General features: G+C 46.1%; 1 protein-coding gene across 8 annotated transcripts in view; it reads right to left on the bottom strand.

Moving 5' to 3' along the window:
- The window catches only part of cv-c (RhoGTPase activating protein), a 448,163-nt gene that overhangs the window by 16,605 nt on the left and 408,299 nt on the right, over positions 1-23,259 (bottom strand). For all 8 annotated transcript variants that reach the window (XM_075688530.1, XM_075688536.1, XM_075688532.1 and 5 more), the window contains 8 exons: positions 22,808-23,219; positions 14,956-15,210; positions 13,330-13,561; positions 8,152-8,390; positions 6,563-6,874; positions 4,340-4,470; positions 3,081-3,272; positions 1,544-1,657 (listed from right to left, as the gene is read on the bottom strand). In XM_075688530.1, the coding sequence (XP_075544645.1) occupies positions 1,544-1,657; positions 3,081-3,272; positions 4,340-4,470; positions 6,563-6,874; positions 8,152-8,390; positions 13,330-13,561; positions 14,956-15,210; positions 22,808-23,219 (1,887 nt within the window). The remainder of the gene's footprint in view (positions 1-1,543; positions 1,658-3,080; positions 3,273-4,339; positions 4,471-6,562; positions 6,875-8,151; positions 8,391-13,329; positions 13,562-14,955; positions 15,211-22,807; positions 23,220-23,259) is intronic.

The following is a 23,259-nucleotide window of genomic DNA, read 5'->3' as shown; positions in this document are numbered from 1 at the left end:
GGATCACAAGGCTGGAATGACGACAACGGAACAAGCACGACGGCATCTCGACCAGGAGTACATACCTAGCTGCCCAAGAAGGTAGGCAACTTGGGTCGCTGGGCTCGTGTAAGAAGCTCTGTCTGGTGTAAGATAGACTCAAGACGACCGAAGTAGGCAAAGAATGCTATTTGCATTAAAAAACATGCTGGTTTACTTAAACAATGAATGAAATTCGAGAAGGTAAATCCTAGGAGGCTTACACAGATCATGCATGTTTCTCTAAATTCAGACACATCGTGCCACAGCATGCAAGGCAAAGAGAAAGACAGATGTAAAAGCTGGTGCAACTACTGTAGTGTATGCCTAAAATACCAATGCTGATGCACATAAACAGTGATAGGCTCCTACATATAAAAAATCATCTTTGCAAAGCATGTCTTATGGCCTGGGTCTGTCTAACGCATCAACACTCTCTCAAACTAATAGTGCCATGTCTGCGCCAGAACAGAAGCATAACAGGCATGTTGACAAGCATGTTGTATGAGATTGTATGTTTTTTGTAATGAGCGCAATAGGTTACAACATATGCCATGATACCATCTAAATTCTGTTACATTATTATAGGATATAATAAATTATTATAGTGCTAGCTCTCCATCCATATTCATCCCGATTTCCACATATGTTTATAAGGCAGCTAAATTTGCCTCGATTTTTCTATATGCTTGTTTACTTAGTGGTAACAGTCAATTCTGTACTAAAATGTATTAAGAAGTATCAATAGCTTTCAGAATCACTGCATTTATGCAGTGATTCTTTCTACATGTCCATGTAATCCGAGTGCAAAGTGTACTTCATATGCTGATAATTGGAATTTCTCATTTATAGGTTCAGTGTGTGGACATAGTTATTTTTTATGCCTATGTACATTGAACCTTCTATTCAGAGGGACCTAACATAAGGAGACTCAAATAAGGGACCCACAAAGCTTTATTGTATGGCTGGCATGGCCCCGGCTTGAGCTTTCTGAATGTTTGGGCTGGCTGGTTCAGTATTAAGACAAATCGTAGCACAGAGACAAACAAATAGGCAGAAAAAAGACAACACACATTAGTACTTAACACTTGTTTGTCATGTGTCCATCTGTGCATATCAGGGCTACCATTTCTTGTACCCTTGAGGTGTGAACAGCCTCACTATGACAAGCTGCTGAAGCTAAAATATGTTATATTGAGTCTGTGCCTACTTCTGAATGCAGTGCTAGTCTTTTTATATTTACAAACATTCAACTAGTGCTGAAGTGATGTGGTGAAAATCTGCAATATCACAAGGAGCCATTGTGTGACTTTCAACATTACATTGCACCCACTTTTCAGTTTTCTGTTCTTTCTATTTAGCCACGTATCCACTTAAAAACCAGTTGTCCACAGTTCTATAACTGTAATGTACCAATCTAGCTTTATTTTCATCTTTTATGTCCCTTCAAATTAATACCTCAAGTGCTCCTGTTACAACTAACATCACCACCTAACATCTCGCATGAAAACACATCTTTACTTACGGTGATGAGGGCATGAAGGCATCCTTCGAGGTATGACTTGAGGCTTCCAAGCTCATCTAAGGTCATTGGTTCGTACTGCTCCAGACGACACTGTTGCAGCGTTTCTAGAGAAATCTGAAATGTGTGGACATTCTCCTTGAAACAGCTATGTAAGCTACAACTGAATATTTTGACACAGTGGTTGAAACACAGCACACATGTAGACACCTCAAGGTACCTGTTATTTGACTCTTCATGTTGCGTGTTTTATGTTGCCCACGAACAACTTCTATTTTTTGGAATACTGTCACAATATTTCCATTCTCCAGTTCAATAGCAAAAACAACATAGCTGAAGAGCAAGTTGTTCCAAGAGCTAGGAATAATGTTGCATATTCTGGTTCTGTTTGTATATATAGTAGTCCTGACCGCGGAGAGTTACAAATAGACAAAAGATAACTAAGAAATGGGCACTTAAACGTACACAATCAAATGTTAACAAAACCAGGAAATTACAATATGTAAAGTTTGTCATTAAGGTTACATAGGCGACCGTGCATAGGAGACTTCACAAGCATGAAATGCAGAAAAGGACAAAGAAATGCTTTCTCACTGAGATACCAGCGTAACTAAAGGGGCCATTCAGAACCTTTCTTCAAATGGCGTCTCCTCACAAATATTCAACAAAAAGTTTTCAATTGCACTTTGTATGAGCAGATTTATCAGGAATAGAATGCTGTCCTGTCACACCATCATGGCCTTACCTTTTTCTTTCTGCAGTTTATGATGCATTCGAAGCTATACTACAATGCTCATACAAAAGAATGCCTACTATTATCCACTCACTGCTTTGGTAGTGCCAGTGCCTCTGAGATTGTGATATCATTCTCTGCCACTACACAGAAGCTACTGCCTCACCAGTGGTGCAATTTCTCTGTTTTTGTTTCTGCTGGAGGCACTGCTTAGCCGTGTTATCCAAAGAAATCCAGCTGATGGCCTTCGTGTTTATAAGTGTGTAACAACATACACAATATATAGTGACGCTTCCAGAAAGTAGTGGCAAAAAGCAGGGGGCCTGTTCAGTGAAAGTATTCACTCCAAGCTGCATGTACAGGAATAATACCCGACTCATCATGTATGAAAGCATTGCTAGTGACTACACAGGTTGTTTAGCATGCTCAAAATGTGTTGCAAGGTCCCTTTAAGTGCACAGGACAATAGCAAACATGTGCCATCACTAAACTTGTATCAGCTCACTGTTCTCTTATAAACAGCCATAAGAGCAACAAGGGCAAGGCTTTAACTAACATGTTTAACATTCGCCTAGCAATAACAGTAAACATTACACATCCAGAGAAAATTAATGATACCTCGCAGTTTTTACTCAAGTACACAATGTCAAAAATGAAACAAGCATACAGAAACAGAAAGCAATGCAGATGTGTCAACATTAAACTTTGCTTAAACTCTAGCCAAGCAGCTTCTTAGGCTGCTCGGCTAGCCAAGCTGAAGAAAGATTGATAGTACACACTGCTGCATGGCCAGCACAAACGGCCCACCTGAAAGAGCTGCTTGTGGTCGATAATCATCCGTGCCAGGCACTCGTGGGCTGCCCTGTTCTCGTTGAGTTCGCGCTGGTCAGGAATGCCCACCGTGGTTGCCCGCCTTCGTGGACTCGCACTCGCGCTTCGTGGCACCGCCAGTTGAAAAAGGGACGGTGCAATGCACACTGCGATGTTGGCCACGGTCATCTGAGAAAGAGAGTAAGGGCCTTAAAAATGTGCCTGAGATGGATCAAATTTTGGTGTGGGAGTGAGTTAACTGGTTGTAGGGAAAGCAGGGAGGTTGGCTATAGCTGCAGAATCCATTAGACTGCTTGTGTGCACAGGCGGAGAAGGAAAGGCGACTATACAGAATGATGAAAGATTATGATGAGGACAGCAAGAGGGGTACATATATATATCCAATTATCACATTATAAAGTGATGCCATCAAAGCTCAAAGTCCAGCTTAGTGTTGTGAGAATGGCCCAGAACAGTCCAGTGGATGGGATTTGGAGATGGTGCTTTTGTCTTTCGGTACCAACAGTCATGACAATGATCAAAGTACAGATTGATCTGATCGCATGCAAGCAGATGTGCCTACGTGCAATAACATGTTGACCACGTTTTCTCGCGAGCACGGTGATAAAGCGAGGGAAGTGCTGGACAATGACCACTGCGAAAAAAAATTGTGCCCAGCAAAGAGTAACAACCATCATAATACAGTACAATGTTCTGAGAGTGGTGCTCAAAAATGACTATGTGAGTGCAGACAGCCCAGTGAACCACAGCTACATCCTGGTTGTGTCCCAAAGGCTTTGCTTTTGAGATTTGGGTGGGTATAACAATGAATTTTGATGTTTACTGCAACATCCTTGTATTTACAATGCCTACAGTCTATCTAGTGATGCAAAGCTCACCAACACTTTTCATGCTGTCAGTGTGATGCCAAGAGGCCACAACACTTTGTCTGTCTTTCTTCTAATATGAACCTACTTCCCGACCAGACAAGATGTCATCCAATCATTGGTTTTACCATTATTTTCATCATCCGCAAAAATTGTTCAGACACACAAAAAGGTTTCCCTATTGTCAGCTCGCAAATTTACAAACACACTGCTTGTAACCTACAATGAGTAGTGAGCACTCTAGAAGCATGAGTTGACTGGCATCGGTGCTGGCTTTGGCAAGATAGAGCTAGGGAAATGGAGGCCCCATGTCCCCAATTTTGCATCATCTCCAATGTTATCTTAAAAATAAATAAAAGCTTAAAATACCTGGTTTTCTTTTGCGTGCCTGCAAACGTCGTCGAGGAACACAAGGAGCGTTTCGAGGACTTCTCGATTCTCGTCTGGAATGAGGAGGACTGCTGCCTGCAGCGCGTCCAGCCGCAGTTCTTCTGGAATGTCTGCAGTGATTACAAAACTTCAACTTAACTAAGTTGTCACACCAGCACTTTAATCACAGCTGCAAAGTGACATTTCAGCTCCTCTTACAAAATCTGTTGACAGCAGAGTTCTACAGAAGATACAGGAAGAAAATAATGCACCTATTCAGAAAGGTACATTTAGGACATACATTACTTTCAAGACGAATATCGCCTTCTGAGTTTCCACCATGCGTGTACAGTCAACGGCAAAAGTTTATGGACCATGGTATCTAAAAATTGTTGAATTTCTGTGCAGCCTGTAATGTAGCCAGTAAAACCGTACATCACAATGTTGTTCGCATATATGTGTTTACAGGGTGTTTCAGCTAACATTAGCCAGAGTTTAAAGATATGCCGATGAACGACACAACCAAATACATGTTGCTCACTTTTCTATGTACTGCGTCATGCTATCTTTTGTATTTTGCGTAATTAGATAATTAGTCAAGATTAATTAACCAACTTCTGAAGCAACGAAACTAGGAAAAAAATTCCAATTAGAAAGTTGCAGAGCAGCTTGAAAAACATCCAAATAAACAGTTTCTGGTTTTCTATCTACTAAATATCAGTGTTTTTCAGCTTACTGCAAACACCTGTGAAAATTAAGAAAAACACGATGTGACATTCCTGCTTGCACGTCGTGACTGCACTGCTCCCAAGCATTCCACGCACAAACGAACATAGCATTTAGCCAGGTGTGCTGCGCTGCATCTGCTTATCGCTATCATGAACCGCCATGAGGGAAGCACATCACTGGCATAAATTGCATAGCCAACGTCTTCGTCACTCCCCTGTCACCTTTTAAGAGGCAGCACGCCCTGCCAGATGCTATGTTCATTTGTACGTGGACAGTTTGGGAGCGCTGCAATCACTAATAGGACGTTTTGCAAAGCACTCTACAACTTTCTCATTGTAATTTTTTACCTAACTTCGTTGCTTCAGAAGTTGGTTAATTAATCTTGACTAATTATCTAATTAAGCAAAATACAGAAATGGCACAACACACTACATACAAAAGTGAGCAACATGCATTTGGTCCCGTTGTCTTAGAGTGCATTGGCATATTTTTAAACTCTGGCTAAAGTTAGCTGAAACATCGTGTATATGAACAAATTTAGGACAGTGAATACTGTCACAGCACAAATGTGCAAGCCCAAGCGGCACTTTGCCATAGGGGTGCATGTTAGCTGCTATCAGTGCCCATTTTTGTAACGGAGCACCACAAGAAGACATTTCGAGTAAATAAATTCTTAATTAAACATACTCGTTTTGAATGTAATGCTTATTAAAAATTCATACAGCACAAACTTTCTGCCTGTACTAATTAATTCAGATAAAGGTTGACTCATAACATCTTGTGACACAGTGCTTTTGAGGTCATTTGGAGTCATGGTGGTGCCCAGACCACGTCCAAGGGACTGACAAAAACAGAAAAGAATGGAAACTGAAATGGATTGTAAGGAAATGCGGCCCTGGGTCATTCTATGTATAATATGAGAACAGCCAACTTTTCCTGTGGGAGTCGCGCGAGCCTATGAAGCTGGGGTGACTGATTATGCTGTGAAATTGTTAGCAATTATCTCTATCAGCATAACAAAAAATTCAGTATAAAAATTTATGCAAAAATTAAGAGAGAGAGAGAGAGAGAGAGTAACCTGCATAGCCCACTTCAACTAGATTTTTGAGCAAGCATCTGCAAAAATATGCTTTCAGTTCTTAAGGTCACAATTTGAAAACCTTTGAAAAGATCAGCCATGTTTTGTAAATATAATGCAGGCAGCTTTTTCAGTAGTTATACAACAATTAATGTGTGATTAAGTAGTGATTCTGCAAATGAAACTCAGGATTTAACAAAGGAAGCAATGTTTTTAATGAAATGCAACATGCTCAATGCGTGCACTCAAAGAACACTGCCTACATTTTGATCATGAATGCTTTCATCCTAATAGATTGTGTGAGTCTTTAATCACACAACAGGTTGTAAGCAGCAACCTGTTTTACTGGCCAAACAAAGTGAAGTGCAGACAAAGTGCCACTGCTTGGCACCGGCAAAAGAGAGGCAGACACTTACGTTGAAAGATGCAGAGAAACGTGTCAGACAGCTTGCTTGTGAGCAGGCCGTCTGGAAGCTCTCTGAAATACTGCTTCAGCAGGTCAGCCACATCATATGCCTGGTGTTGCTCATATGAAATGGGCCCCGTGGCAGACTCGTGCAGTGACCGCAGTTTCTGGATGCGGGAGCGAACCCCTGACTTCCGGAACAGGCCTGTCGCCTCAGGGGCACTCTTTCGCAAAAACTCCATGGCCCCTTGGATAGACGGTGGCAGGGTGTGCCCCGTCCGCTGAAGGGACACACTAAGGGGCACTCCAAACACTGTCTTGTCTGCAGAAAAATACACAGTGCCATAAAGCAAAAAATTACTTTCACAGTAAGGGCTTAAAAGTGAAGGTGAAATTCTTTAATAGCCTGGAAACAACTTCAGTTTTTTTGGCTTAATGAGATGGAAGCACTAGCAAATTAGGGTTAGTTTCTCAGTACGCAGTGTCTATCTTTCACTACACACCCACCCTAATCCGACCTTCACTATTGCTCCCTCGGAATAATAGAAACCAATAAGACGTAGCACTGAAAGGAGCTAAAAAATTCACCAACGATTACGATACTCCCCAATACGAAATTTAAGCGCAACTGCATACATTTTCACTTCACTATATAATGGCTAGTGCGGACTATCTGTCTCACGCTGCACACTGCAAATGGAGTGATATGTGGTGCAACTGCATTGCTAACCAGGAGATTGTGAGAGGAAGCACGTGCGTGACACAAGGGTGTGGTTCACAGCAGTCACTGCAGACAGACCTCCGCTCATGCAGCGCTTTGTTTCCATACAGATGACGCGTGCTGGTCTGGCACCATCTCATAGCCATCGTCCACAAAGCCACAAAGCCCGTCTTGCGCAGCATTACACTTTCCTTCTTACGCTTTTGCCATACCCTCCTCATCCACTTTCCTGCTTGCACTCTCTTCACTGTTGCAGTCTTTCATCTCCCGCTTCATTCGCTTGGTTATGAGGGACAATGCAGACGCTCGCTGCAGGAACGGCTGCCTAAGAGCTTCGCTCTAAAATAAATTTAGGAGTGACTACACTGCACCATGGCTAGCTGGCTAGCTAGCTGGTAGCATGGCAGCACAGTCCAACTTCATATGCAAACGTAAATTTTGCATGGCTGCTGAGATTGTAGTGCCCCGAAGTTGGAACAGGAATGTGCACCATATTCTCAAAAGTCGCACTTTTTGCATCCTGCGTTGTTGCCACTTGCTGTCAGACAAGCGAAACATGAAAACAGACAAGCAAAAAGTTAGAATATCAGAGGCACAGATAATCAAGGACCAATTCCAAAGCATCTATTGGCATCAGCTTACCAGGCACCGGAAGCTACGAAAGTGCCTGGTGTGTGTGTGTGGGGGGGGGGTGCGTGTGCGCGCACGTGCGTGCGTGTGTTAGGTGGCATCTTGTGCTATGTATAGTTATGTATCTCTTTGTTTATCACTGTGTTCTTTGCGAATGAAAAAGAGTAGCTTGTACCTTAGGCACCAACGTCACCCAACACTTCTATATTTTAATGAAACAATAACACTGTACTTTGGTGTGTACTGACCTTTGTAGTCAGGAGCGCGCATGCGCTTGATGAACTTGGGGACAGCCCAGCCCCAGCCTGACCGATAGGGTGGCGAGAACCGCTCCATGAGAGCTGTCAAGTGAAGAAGTGCCAGCTTCTTGAGTACAAGCAGCTGGGATGCTGACAAGTGCTCGTAGCGCAGCGCTGTCAGGCATGTGAGCTGCTCAGGTGAGGATGAAAAGCAGTGCCAGGCAGAACCCTGGGTGCAGGGACTCCCACTGCACAGTGAAGGAGAGCATATTGTTGACTGATTGAATTGTACTTGAGTTGACTTTATTCAGCAAGAAAGTTGCACGGAAGACTAGGCAAAAATGCCACAAGCACAGCTTAAGGGGAAATTGGCTACATTATACAGAGGGCAGCATCATAGCAGTTAAGCATATGAAAGAAAACACACGTGTATCTACTAAATGCAACAAAAACAAACATATATACATATGTACCTATCATACAGAGATAGAGAAAGCTCTCTAAAGATAATGGTTGTCTCTGTCTCTATGGTTGCCCCTTCCTTATTTTTTTTACACTGTTACATAAGTAGCTCTCTAATGAAATACAGAGAATTTTGCAAGTGTATATGTAAGTGCCACACTACTGTGCAAGAACGAAAAGACCTTAGGGAGAGTAGGACAGGAGATGGAAATAAAGGCAACAAAATATATGATCATGGTATGCAAAGTGAGACAATGGTGATGATATTGACGTAAATAGGTTAGGGCTTGTAAATTAAGATCATGCCTTGAAGGAATGAAAAATACAAAGAATTTAAGCTTGACATTGCTCTGAAAAAAGCATAGGACATACCATATTTGCTTGCATAATGATCAGACTTTTTTTGTAAAAAGAATTAACGCAAATTCAGGGGTGCGATCATTACGCAGGTTAAATTTCCCGCGAAAAGGATTTTTTTTTCATCCCGCATTTGCTGCAGGATGACAACAGGTCAACAAACAGGCGGCTGCTGCTGCTGTAGCAGTGCGGGACACCAAAATGAAAATGGCAGCCAGCGGAGCAAACCGAACGCGCTGAATGCAATTTTTTTTCTTTTTGTATGTGCATTACGCGCATTGAAACAGTTTCTTTCGTATCAGTAATGAGTAATATCATTAATATTGGTGAGTTTGCAACAATAACATAGCCATGTCCACTTTGAAGGGACAGAAACAGAGATGGGCGCGCTTAGCTGCCAGTGACAGAAACACATGGCGGGCATGCTGTGGAAACTGCGGTATTTGTCTTCACTACTATCCTAACACGGCACATTTCCGCTAACAGTGGGTGAATATCTTAGCTGTGTTACAAGTGCCGGCATATGAATAGGGTACACTTCTAACGTATCAGTGTAAACGTGGCCACTATCGTGGCCACTCGTAATTTGTTGCGTGCCCCCGGGTGCATGCGAGAACAATCGAAAGGTGCCTTTTTGTCGTTGTTGTTGGCCAAAACCATTATGCCTACACGTAATATAGCCAAGGCAAGTTTGGTTGTAGTTTTTTTTTTCATAGGAGTGCAGAAAGTGATGAAAGGAATGAAATGGGGCATCTGCTTAAAAGAATGTTTGGTGCATGCAGACCGCTTGGTATGTCTTCAAGAGTCGTTCACGCAGCATTTGACAGCGTTCTACAAATGGTAAGCACGATCATCATTAGCTAGACTTGGCACACGACATATCACTGCGAGAATTTCGGGGTGCGATCATTACACAGGAAAGAAAGAAAATCGAGTTTTGACGACAAAATTCAGGGGTGCGATCATTACGCGAGTGCAATAATTATGTGAGTAAATACGGTAGTAGACGTCATAGATATTAAGATTTTTTGGAAGCAGACCCCATTCTACTGAACATGTCTTTGTATGCGCACATAATATGGTGCCTTGTTTGGAAGAAAAGGATATATAAACAACAAACCAGTTACAACTTACTCATGAAGTTCAGTGTTAAAAAACACTATGTCTATGAGAGATGCCATAGTAGGGGTGCTTCAAATTAAATTTGACCATCTGGGGTTCTTGTACCCAGGGATTGGTACAAGTGTTCATCTGCATTCCACCTCCATTGGGACGTGGCCACTACAGCAGAAAACCAAAGCTGCGATTTCATGCACAGCAGCAGCACAAACACCATAGACACCATGCAATCACAGGCAGTTCCCAAGTCACCTAGCATGTGGTGGCACTAGGCCACTGCATGAAGTAGACAAAAAATTTTAGGCGACAGCTTTATTTAGCAGTCAAACAAGTAGCCTTGGTGTAACATACCAACAATTGTTAATTTTTTCATGTAAAAAGAAAGAATAAATGACAAAAACACCTTGTAGTTTTCAGCTGTACAGAAGGCAAACAAGAATCACAGAACAAGACAAACATTGTCACATATTATTGCATCATAACTTACCATAATAGGTAACTAGCTGACGTTCTTTGCAAATATACACTGCACACTTGCATGCTTTCCCATAGCTGAACCTCATGCAGTACCACCTGTTTCAGAACAATATGGTTGCTACACGCACTCCTTGCACTACTTTCACTTCTCTCCAAACGTTTCCGCACACACTATATGTTGTCACACACCTTCTATTCTCTCTGACATGCAGTCACAAGTACCTATACAAAACTCGCATAGGCACCGACACCTCTTTCAGCTCTACTTAATAACTAATATTTAAAACATATGGCTGTCATGACATGCTTTTGGCTCTTGCAGTCCCTTCTGGCCCCAGAAAGCATGGTCTCTTATATCTGCTATCAAGAGAAGCATCAGTAGCAGTAGGAACTGGGACACCACTTATTCCTTACGGCCAATATAGCGCGCAAAAGCACAGCCCTAAAGATTGGTTCCTGTTACTCAGGCAGAGCTGTTGCGAGAGGGTCCGATTTGTATGCCACCTATAGAGAAACTCAATGGCCATATGGTGGTTATGATATGTTTTCAGCTGCTGGACCCGCTTTCGGCATTTGCAAAAGACCAGTAAAGTTTTATTTATCATCACCATCAAAAAATGCCAGGCCTTCGAGGTTTGGCCATTGGTGCTGTTGCTTCGAGGAAGCCATCACAGGGATTGTGATTTGGACACTACCTACACCAATTACCACTGCCAAGAGTAGCGAGAAATTAGTCAAGTCACCAACCAGGATTTTCGGTCGTCAGAAGCATGTAAATCTAAATGCAGCCAGTTTGGCAAGAAGTCGGCAAACCTGGTGACTCTGGCTGCACGCATGTGCAGTGCATATCGCATGCCAAGTACACTATCACCACAGTCATACAGCCATGCAGCGGCATGTCCTTATATTAAGCAAGGAAGTGATGCAAACTAATTAAGCCACAGGCGCACACCCACTGAGGCTGGTTGTGAAGCCTGAATGCTTCGCCTCCTCGGTGTTTTATGGTTTGAGTAATTGTCTGTGGAGTACACGAATGTGCAGTGGTTTCTCATGAATCTCCAATGACTCTAAATAACAAAATGATCACTAAATATTAGCTAGAGTGCATGGCCTTGAAACACTAGATGCCCTGTCAACACAAGGCAATGTAAGCACATCAATTTCTGATCATGCAAGCCATAGAGGAAAAAACGCAGCTTAGCGACGTTTAGAGAGCTGGGTTCAAGAGTAGCTTAAAGATTACATGAGCACTTTCTAAACCACAGTATCATTATGTTCAGCCCTAAGGATTTCATCCCCTATTCTGCTTTTACTTTGGTGTTGGCTGCATAGGAAAAAAAGTTGCAGTTTCACCTGAAATGCGAAGCATCGATTGGAATAGCAAAGTAGTGGACAGCTATACGAAGTAAGGATAGTAGTTTTAGCGGCAATATAAACTTAAAAACACAGGCATACTAACTAAATTAACAAGCATGGTGTTACATGCGCACAAGCAAACATGAACACATCTCACTCAATGACCGCAGAAACTTGCTATCGAAACGCTGGAGTGAGGAAGCGCAGCAATAGCAGCGAGCGAATAGACCTTCATGCTGTCTCTAGCATCAAGACGAACTATGCTACTGTCCCCGTCACAGATGGCTTTGAAGATACAACAGGCCGGCCGGGCGTGCGCAACTGCCCGGCCGCCCGGAGTAAAACGCGGCCCCCCGCAGTACCCTCCCCCCAGAGCCTTGCATGTGATGGAAGACTGCACGCTTTCTCCCCACTTTCGTACCTTACGTGCACTATATTGCTATGGAACTGCACCTCCCCAGATATGTTACATAAGAAGACGCAGACAAAAAGCTATATACAAGTATATTTACAAGGGAATATGCCGCACTTGGCCAGGAGGCAACAGCCTGCGCTAGCCTCCAATCGTCCTCGTCGTCTTCACATTGCTCACCTCTTCGTCCTCGCCAATAGTGTTCTGTAGCAATATTGAGCTGCGATTACCAGCTCCCCCTTGCAAGCTTTCACTCGCACATACAGCATATGAGGCACGGCGACAATTTTATCGCCTTTTGATTTTATACAGAACCTCGCAGAGACGCCGACGGCAGAACTGCACCTGGAGTGTTCATATAATTGCTATCGCATTAAATGATAAACATAACACGCGAACAGCAATGCTCAAAACATGCACAGAAAGAAGTTGCTGCGAGAAAAACATGCATCATTATCACAAGCAACACTGCCAAGATCACATCCTTCGTACTATTGTACGAGACATGCACTTGCTCAGTTAAAACTCTGCCTTCGACAATACTGTAAACAGGGCGCCAATACAACAACCATCCTTTGCACAGTTTCCTTTGTGTCTTTGTTGTAAAGGTGCACGTCAATGCGTGTCAATGAGGGCTAAGAAAAATGTAGCCCTTAATATCATCAAGTGTTTTTAGTGTTCATATAGTCCTTAAATATAGTTAAAAGAGGATTAATCTGTTTTTCCGTTTATATTTAGAACAAGGGAAAATATAACCTGCAACTTACTGCCGATGCACTCTCAACGCAAAGCTGACACATGTGGTACTTTACCAAATGAACACTGAGAACGGCTGTTCACCACAGACTTTTTCCATTTTGTAGGGCACTCCTACAAGCTTACTATGAGCATGTGCAGACTGACCCAGACTATGAGCAGACTATGAGCAGTACTCATAGTCCGGTCAGTCTGAGTACTGATATAGTGTAATCTCTTCGTGCTCCAAAAGATTCCAGGGCACTCACTTCCCGGCCCTGGTGAGTGATGAGCCAACGCCCGAGTCTCGCCTCTCAGAGGTGTACGCCGGCCTGTCGTTCTCCTCGGGGACTCCTCTGCCTGTGGATCCTGATCCCACGCTACCAGTGTCCGTCGCCCGTTGCGTGTCTTGTTGCCGCTGCTGCTCCTCCTGTTGCTGCTGCTGCTGCTGTCGCTGCTGTTGCTGCTGCTGCTGTTGCTGCTGTTGCTGCAAGGACGTGCCTAGAAAAGGGAGCAGGGATTTGACAAGGTTAGCAAGACGACCTCGATACAACTCCATAGCAGGCGCTCAATGCTTGTTGCAGCAACTACATAACAAGTATCTCCTGCAATGTCTGTCGCAGTCGGGAGGGCATCGCAGCAAAGAGAAAGGAGACGGAGAATGGAAACCCGGGTCACACTTGTGGAAGTGCACAGCAAGTGAAAACAGGCACGAAGACACTGGACACATTATGAACATTCAGCAAGAAGCACAATCACAAAGAAAAGGAAAGAAAGAGAGATAGAGATTGGGGTACAGAAAAAGTGTCGCCATTTCCTCCAAAAGGTGAAGCATCGGTTCTGATAGCAAATTATTAGACAGTTATACGAAGTAAGGATACTAGATAATATAAACTTGTAGACACTGGTTTACTAACTAAATTAACAAACATGGTGTCACGCGCGCACAGGCAAACATGAACACATCTCGCTTAATTGATGACCACGCAGTCGCTGTCAAAACGTTGGCGTGAGGAAGAGTGGCAGCAGCAGCAGCAGCCAGTGAATTGCCTTTTGTGCTGCCTCTGGCTTCAACGCGAACTAAGTGGCCAGAATCCAGCACAGATGATGGCATCAGCCCTCCGCAGATGGCTTTCAAGATAGGGCCTACGCGGCCGCGCTCAGCCGCGCCATTAGCAGCCGCCGCCGCAGTAGAACGCTCCCCACGCTTCACCCCCCCCCCCCCTTGCTTCTCTGCCTTGCGCGCGATGGAAGACGGCGCGCTTCTTCCCCGCCTTCCTCCACTGCGCGCCCTAGATTGAGCCACCATATCCTTCTCGGCTCACGCTCGCGCGCTTTCACTCGCACCCACATACGGCGCGCGGCCGCGATGTTATCGCACTTAAACTTTATACCGAACATCACTGCGACGGCGACGCCGACGACGACGGAAATGCGCCTGGAGTGTCCGCATAATTGCTACTGCAATAAATAAAAAGCCTGCTGACCGCAACGTAACTGTCTAGCTGCGCGGCTGATACCCGAACATCGGTCAGTAGTGTGTGGAAAGAGAAAAAGGTCAAAAAGATAAGAGATAAGAAGGAAGAGAGTGCTCAGAACTGGTAACTCTGCTTTCATAAGATCCTCTGCGCACGCTAGACGCACTCAGTAGAAACGCGGAAAGCGAGCCCGCGCACCAGCTTGGTCGAAGGGCAAAGCAGCAATGACAGCAGCAAATGACAAAGGCATTCGGCATGCACGATCCATTCGCAGACGCTTGGGCCATTGAGAAAATCCCAATGCGGTCGCCGACCCACCGCCACTATATACTGGTTTCGGGCCCAAACCAAGGGCGGAACTAAGCGCCGTCTAATTTCAGGCACGAGCAACGAGACAATGTCAACGGTGCAGCTCACCCTGGTTGTTGGGAGCTTCGCCGGCGGGCACGTTGTCGTAGACGCTCGCGCGGCCATGCTCCGAGCTCGCCGACAGCCAGCGCGCTGAAGGCTGCTGGTTTTTGTGCCTGGACCGGAAGCTGCCAGTCTTACGCCGGTGTGCCAGCTGGGGCGAGCACTCGGAATCGCTGAGCGCGTGGTTCTCGGGACCTAAGTGGTTAGACCATGGGCCCCCTGCTCCGCCACCCGCCGTGGGATCGCCGCCAGCGCCGGGACCTGCAGCACGTGCATGCGCGCTTGTTCGATCACCACCGCTTCGAACGAATAATGCGCAGCTATGCAAACCTTAAACGGACGCTCACTCAAGCCAAGCTAAAGCAAAAGCCATGGATTAGCGGTATTAGGTGTCAGTTGTGCCGCGCGCGTCAGGGTGATCGTAGCACGCAGCACTGGATTTCTCAACCTGCACTGTAAATGAGATTTTCCTGGATGCTGGCAAAACCTGCTAGTAAAATGCTGCCAACCTCATTTCCGTAATTATAAAACAGAATAGCTCGAAAAACGCGCAATCCATAGTACAGAAAATCTGTTATAGCATCCGCAGTGATCAATACTTACTCCGCAATTTACAAAACAGACCAACAAAAGAGAGAAGTGCATAAGCAAGCATACTTCGCACACATTGCTTCTAGAGGTCATGAATATAACAGATGTGGTTGTAACAGATAAGTACAGATAACCACACCACATACGGCATGAGAAACGAAAGGCAGCCGGCAGTTCAAGACGCATACCAAGAATCAAGCCTACAAGTGTGTATAGCCATGCTCAGGCGTATTTTTTTTCTCTCTCTCACAAATGAAGACTAAATGGCAGGATAATAAAGAAACAAATAAAAATAATTTCGCTCACAGTATTGGCAGATAATCCATGTATTCCATGCATGCCGTCATGAAATGGACATAGATAAGATCTCGTTTACAGTTATACAGAGGGAACGACTGTGCTCCGAAAACATTTATTTTTTTCCTTCATTTAAATAATAACGGCGAAAACATCGTGAAACACATGACAGCCTGGGACAAATTCGGTGCTTTTACTCACATTATGTCTACATATTTTATAAGGGAACGGATAAGGGAACGACTGCTTATTTTATTACGGACGTTGTTATCACTGTATCATGTCCATCAAATTACGTTTTTTTTTTTTTCCAGTGGGTATTTTGAGGCCTTGGTGTTGTGTACACCGCGCTGCTTTCAACTGTTTCCGAAATATGTAACACAGGGCGTTTGCAAGTTTCTGCGCTGAATTTGCAGTAAGTAAACGACAAGTAGTTGCACACGCATTATTCCAGAGAAAGAAAGAAAACGCAATCGAATCTGATGTCTGTGCTTTTATAAACTGCACCGCCCTGCACGCGTTCGCCACCTGCGACATTGTGGATACAAGTTCTACTCGCACTCGCGAGAGGGCGGAGAAATTCATAGCCAAGAAGCGCACATCTTTCGTTGGTTACCGTCGGTATACAATAGCCGACATTGCCTGAACAAGCTACGACGGTGCTGTAACCCGCACGGATCGGATTCCCGACGTTTCTCCAGCGTCTATGTCACACCGAGCGATATCCATGGACGCTACCGATGCTGACGGTGCGGGTATACCTTCAAGTATACTTTCTTCAAGTCCACATCTGCGTAACACGCTTCACTAGCATTATAGCTAAGTCATTGCGCAACACTCAACGCACGCGCAAACACCGGGCGACACCACGCCGGATATACACCAGAAATAGGCATCGCATATATAGTTACCGCTTACTATTAGAACGGGTTTACCAAACGAACTTCCCATGTAGCGTGAAAACAATTCAAAGGGTTATTGGAGAGGGAAGAGAAAACATTGGGAGAAACTCTGCGTCACTCCTCGATTACATGCCACCTGCAACGAGTGGCTTATCGGTGGCTTTCACCGCCTTGCTGGTGAAAGCCACTAATAATTTATGTTCTAGGTTCTAGTGCCAAAATCATGATCAGGGTATGAGGTACGCCGCAGCCGGGGACTCCGGATTATTACGACCAACTAGGATTTTTGGCGTGCACCGAAATCTAAGCACACGAACGTTTTTGCATCACGTCCTCATCGAAATGCGCCGGTCGCGGACAGGATCGAAGCCGCGACCTCAACCTCGGCAGCCCAACGCCATAGCCACTAGGCTTGTATGTGAAGGTAAATGCCAATAGAAACAAGAGCCAAACGACAGTAATAATAACAACTACCGTTAATTAAACCTGATAAACGGGGTTCCTACTAAGCCAACTCTTTCCACGATCCCTCTCTTTCTGCTCTCGCCTCAGGTGGCAGACCAGGCGTCACAGCGGGAGTGCCGACCCGGCCACGCAAGGGTGCACAGGGTTGGGGTGCGCTAAACAAGCGGCCCAGTGTTTTACGGCCGTGAACAGAGGGGCCGTATAACGTATTTCAATTCCTTCCAGGAAAAGCCACGCGTTTGAGTCTTTGGTAGCTATCCGCGGCAAAGGTATACCGCGGCGCGAGAAAGGCAAGACGGCCAGCAGTATAGACGCACACAGCGCTGAATTTCAACTAAGTTTATCCTTACTCGTGGAATGGTCATAAGTAGAGAATGAGAAGTATGTGGGGTGCTGTAAAGAGACGACTACGCACTGTCTGTGCAACTGTCTTCATTTCAGAGCACAAAGAAAAGCGCTTTACGCCACGCTCCACAAGCTTGACAACCGTCCCCTTATACCCTTACGGAAAACAATTCTCGGACCCTGGTCCCAGCCGGTATCGCCCAGAGTTGCTTTAAAAGCGATAATGTGTTTTATTAAAAGTAACAGAACTGATATATACAGGGCGTTTCACGAACACTTTCAAAAATCTTTAAAAGTGGCCTGTGGCAGGTATCCCAATTCTAGTTCATGAGCTGGTCTACTCGAAGTGGCGGACAATACTTACACAAAAAGTTCAGATGCAAAATCAACTAATCAATAAAAATCCATTAATTAAGTTTCTAGCTAATTACATTATGGCCCATATTGCAATTTACAAATTCTATCAGTGGACTTCGCAAAGCTGGTCCACTTAGAACGAATTCTCAGGACGACACCAGTTTCGAGATATAAATTCCCGAACTTTGCGGAGAAATGCATTGGCGTTCCAGTTAATTTGCTAACAAAACGTCGTTTCATGCACTGAAGCGCACAAATAACTGAAACGCCAATGTATTTCTCCGCAAAGTTCGGGAATCTCGGACTATGTCGGAGCCAATGTGCGGCGGCTGCAAACGTTGGCCGATCCGAGATGGCCTGCATGGTGGTTTCACGTGCTCCGTCTTCGCGCGCGCCGCAAGTTTTGATTGTGTAATCTCGAGAGTTTCGGAGATGCTAGGGAGGCAGCACGAAGCGTTCGCTCACCTCTGCCTACGTTGTTCGCGCCAGCGTTGCGAAAGCAAGTGTTCGCAGTCATCGAGAGAAATATGTTCATGTTTGTGTGTGCGCGCGTGAAATCAATTTAATTAGTAAGTGGATGTTTACTGCAAATTATACGCACGATAAAACTACATCCTTACTTCGTGCCGCTAGTACTTCGCTATCGCTGCTACGCCTCCCGTGCGAAACTGCAACATTTTTTTTTTCGTCAGCCAATCATGCAAAAAGACTGTGCAGCCTGTTTATTGCATGAGTTTCTCACTCAGTACGCGTGTTTGGAAGCACTTTGTTCTGGGGCGAATTTTCTCGTACGCCAAGCCGCGTGCATAGCGGTCTTCGAGGAGCCATAAACTGTTTTGTGGCGTGACAAAAGGCGGCCAATGGGGCGCGCGGAAATTTCACTCCCGACCGAGCGATGCACGGGCGTGCCCATACGTGGAGGTTTTTAGCTCGGGAGATTTGAAAGCGAAAGAAGAAAAAAAAAATGGAAGGGGGAAGCAGACAGGACTGCAGGAGTGAGGAAAAAAGAACAAAAATGTACGACGCTATCGGGGGGAATAAATAACGAAGGAAGACATCGCCCGAAAGGTGTGACCTCAAAAATGGAATGCGGAGAGACTAGCACGCACGCCACTCGGGCGCCCTCATCAAGGCCTAATGACCCTCGAGAGGTTAACGACCAGAGAAAGCGAGGTTCGTCACGAGCAGCCCACTGGCGTCTTCGCGGTCGGCGTTAACAGCGTCCTACCGCGACCACCACGTGCAGTCTTCCGAGAAGAAAGCCACAACTCGAAGGGGAGCGCGTCGCCAGCGCAGTTTCACTCCGTCGCAATTACCAGTCAGCGCCGACATTCTAGCGCTCGACCCCTTAACCGCTGTGTTTCCCGAGCCGCGCCCGACTCTGAAGATGTGCCGTCAAGTGGTCGAGAATACGGCCTGCACTGCGGCGGCGCGACAAAGGGACACTAGTAATGTTTCCAAGCGCAGCCACGCCTGCGCACAAATCGGCACGCATTGCCGCATTCGGCTATCGTATACACTTTGTGCGGCACATCGAGGCGAGTTACGTTCGCGCACTAAATTCGGCAATTGCATCCGACTCAGTCGAAGCGCTGGACGCCCGAAAGCTCGTTAAATGCAAGTCAAATTTCCTGTTGTTACAAAGTGGTAATAGCGATATTCGGGGGCGCTAAATGCAGCATAATAAAAAAAATTAAAGAAAGACGAACAAACGACATGGCCGGGGTTTGTACCTGCGTACTTCGGTGCGAGCGTAGAAAGGTGGCGTGCACGGCTCAAGCCTCGCATGAACGGTCGAGCACTAGCCTCGAAGGCGCGCACCTAATAACAGTAGTTTCAAACTTCCTTGCCGCACGGATGAATGGATAGGCCCAAAGGCTTAACTTAAATTAACACCTAAACGAACTCCTCCTCGCGTCTCTCTACCTAACAGTCACCGAATCATCGCTCCGTTAGTGGCGCCTGCAAGAAAGAGATCCAAAGATACTGCAGCTAGAACGACTGCCTGCTCATCGCATGCGCAGGCTCCGAAACATTCGAAGCAGTCGAAATATCACAGCGTCCCCACACGACGCCGCCAGCCGTACGAGTGGGGAATTTCTGCCAGTCAAACTATGACAGCAACTGCACCACACTTTCACGGCATGTCCCCCCGCAACACTAATGAAGCTAGGACATCGCCACATTCGGGCGAGCTTTAATTATGCCTTCGTTAGTGCAAGTCTGACAGCAGACAGTCTGAACTTACCCTAACCCACACTTCCCTCACGTGGGTGGTTATAACGCCTGTGTGGCAAAGAACTTATTTTCCGAAGATAAAAGCGAAATAACGTAGCCTGCCACAGTGTAGCGGTTCACGTAAGCTGTAAACTGGCACGTCACATTTGTCTGATTGAAATGTTCCAACTGATGCAGTATACAAAACTGAACTACAGCCGACTCCCGTTAATTTAGCACTCGCGGGACCGCAAGATTTGGTCGAATTGTCTGAAATTATGAATTAACGAATTGCTGCAGAATAAACGAATTAGAATCATTTTTGTTGCTTGAATTAGTCCGCAACGTACAAATGGTTTCCAACGGAACACACTGACACGGACGGAAAGAGACGACGAGACACGCTGGACTGTAGCTGAGCGCGGGGCCTTCCTCTGCAATCTCTTGCTTCTTCTTGAAGCGCGACTGCAACCAACATGCGGCGAGGAGCGCCGACATGTTCAAACGCTGCCTCAGCGTTAGGCTGTCACGTCGCTGACGGTTGTCACTTTGTTTTTCGCAGTAATGATTCATGTCAGCCAGGTATATGAAACGTTAAGTTCCCTGCCCATTACACTGCATTTGAAAGAGATGGTTTTAAAACTTATAACTGACGTATTGCTCCTTCACTGCTCTCTGTTCATTCCACAAACATGCCGTATACGACAGGAACCACATTCCCACCTGATCAGTCGGTGCAAGAGACACTAATCGTTTTCACAGATAGCACGCCAAGATAATCTGAGTTACAATATGGAATTATTTTTATATGCGCACAGCTCATTAGCTTACCGTACTCCTTTTCTTTTTTTGTGGATGCATTCCCTTCAGTATCAGTTATGAAGCAACTGTTTGATCACAGCGTTGTTTGTGTGCTCCTTTTTTTTTTTTTTCCTGTACTATTAGATAACTTTAGCTGAGCGTTTACGGTCCCCTCCGCTCAAGTCGGTGTACACTTAGATAGTTTTAGCAGAGCGCTCCCGCATAGCGCGAGCGTTCCCGTATATCGGCTGCCACGACTGCGCATGCGCGGAGTTTGGCGGGCTTCGATATAAGTTTACTCAATGCTTCCTCACGGGAGCCACTGTGTAACAGAGTAATAATAGCCGTGCCACACGGGCACTGAAAATGACATTAACTTGCTAATGCCTTAAATTTTAATGCCATTCGTGGGGTTCCACACCGACATGCTTAAGGCGCTAAAGCTTAATGCTATTCGGGGTGCAGTGCGTATTCATAACTCACTTCGCCATCAAATGCGTACTCTCGTTCCCAATGTCTCCACATTCTGACAATACTAAACGAATTTGTAGCGAAAAACAATATGTTCTTCACATTCATTTAAAAAGTATTTTTTTTTTCGCAACGTTGTGCATTCTCACAACCATCACAACTCACCGGGCCACCGAAAGCTTCGGCATCAAACAGTATGCGGCTGGGTTCAAAAATGACATTCCTGAAGAAAACTGCATAAAATACGCCTGTTAATATTTTCACGCCATTTCGTAAACGCTTGCTGCCTAAGTAATCTTTTTAAAAATTGTATTACGATTGGCAAGCAGTCCTGACCCTTTCGCTGCAGATATATATATATATATATATTTAATGCGAGGGTAAATGCCTCAGGGCATACAGGGGTATGGGATGGGGGCGAATACGGATGATTAAATGAATGAAAACAGATTTGCTGACCTAATGAAGTCCAAGAGGGATCGATAATGCGGTCCCTGCGTCCAAGCAGTATAATCGCTCGGATTATGCGGCGAGAGTCCCGCTGCTGCGAGGTGCCGGAGCCTCGTCGGTTTCAGTGCAGGGCAAACCCACAGCAGGTGGTGGATGTCGGCTTCAGCATTTCGCGACTTGCAGAGTGGACACTCAGGACGAGGATATAACGGGTGAAAGTGCGGCAGGAGTGAGGGCAACCCCGACCCGCTGCAGATATCGCCATCGGGACGTTTAATGTCATTAAGTATGCGCTTGTAGCAGCGACCAAAATATAATGGCACTAAGAAACTTAAGGCCTCACATTTTTAATGAAATAAACCTCGCCCGTGTGGCACGGGTATTAGTATCACGGGAGAATTAGGATCGAAGCGGGCAGCCTCGGTGCTGCCATGTTGCGCAAACACGGTATACGGCGGAGCGATCCGGTAAACTTATACCGGAGCCCGCTAAACTCCGCGATGAGCAGCCTTGGCAGCCGGTATTAGGTAACGCTCGCGGTATACGGTAACGCTCTGCTAAATCTGTCTATGAGCATGCAGCCACGTAGCGGCAGCGCTGGTACACTTGCGCACGACGCCTACGACGGCTGCCGGTAGGCCAAGCACAGCGCCCCCCCCCCCTTCCCCAAACCCTGCCTGGCCCAGAGAACGAAGCGTGACGGTCTTTGTCGTTTTGCGGCCAAGCTGACTGCGCGCTGCTCTCGCCTATATGGAAGACGCGCTTATCAAAAATGCGAAATACGCGCAGTTCCACGCAGCGCCTGAGCGCGCGAAGTTGGAGCAGACCGCAAAGTTACGCTCTGCTAATACTGTCTCTGCACGCTTGATTAGAGCCCCTCCCCTCTCTAAGGCATCGTGCGTATAGCCCCCCGCTGGTGCAATCAAACACGTTTAATTATAGCATGCGCGATCCGTGCGTACCTTGTTGCGAGGCGCCGCCGCGCTTCTTGCGGCGCCGGTTCCCGCGCAGGCTGTCCATCCTGCGGAGGATGGCGTCGCGGATCCGCTCCGAACCGCTGCGCCGGAGCTTGGGCCCCGGCGAGCCCTCCAGGTCGGCGCCCACCAGGCGCTCGTCGCTCGTCGACAGCCGGCTGTCGGGACTGCTGCGCGGCTCGTCCAGGAACACGCTGTCGTGCGAGCTGTACGCCTCGGCGGGCTGCTGCTGCTGCTGGGGCTGCGCCACGTGCTGAGGCGTGCGCGAGGAAGAACCCCCCGTTGGGGTGACCACCACGGGCAGGGGCGGAGAGACCCGCGACCAGCGCCGGCTGCTCCGGTGGAACTGCCAGTTGTAGCTGAGCGCGGGGCCTTCCTCCTCGTCGCTGTCGTGGTGCATCTGCGGCGGTCAACCACGGTGGTTTCGACCAGTGGCGTAG

The sequence above is a fragment of the Dermacentor variabilis genome, chromosome 4 (genome assembly GCF_050947875.1).
Source record: "Dermacentor variabilis isolate Ectoservices chromosome 4, ASM5094787v1, whole genome shotgun sequence".
NCBI lineage: Eukaryota > Metazoa > Arthropoda > Arachnida > Ixodida > Ixodidae > Dermacentor > Dermacentor variabilis.
Note: the sequence above shows the minus strand (reverse complement) of the source record. Positions and strands in the feature narration are given on the sequence as shown.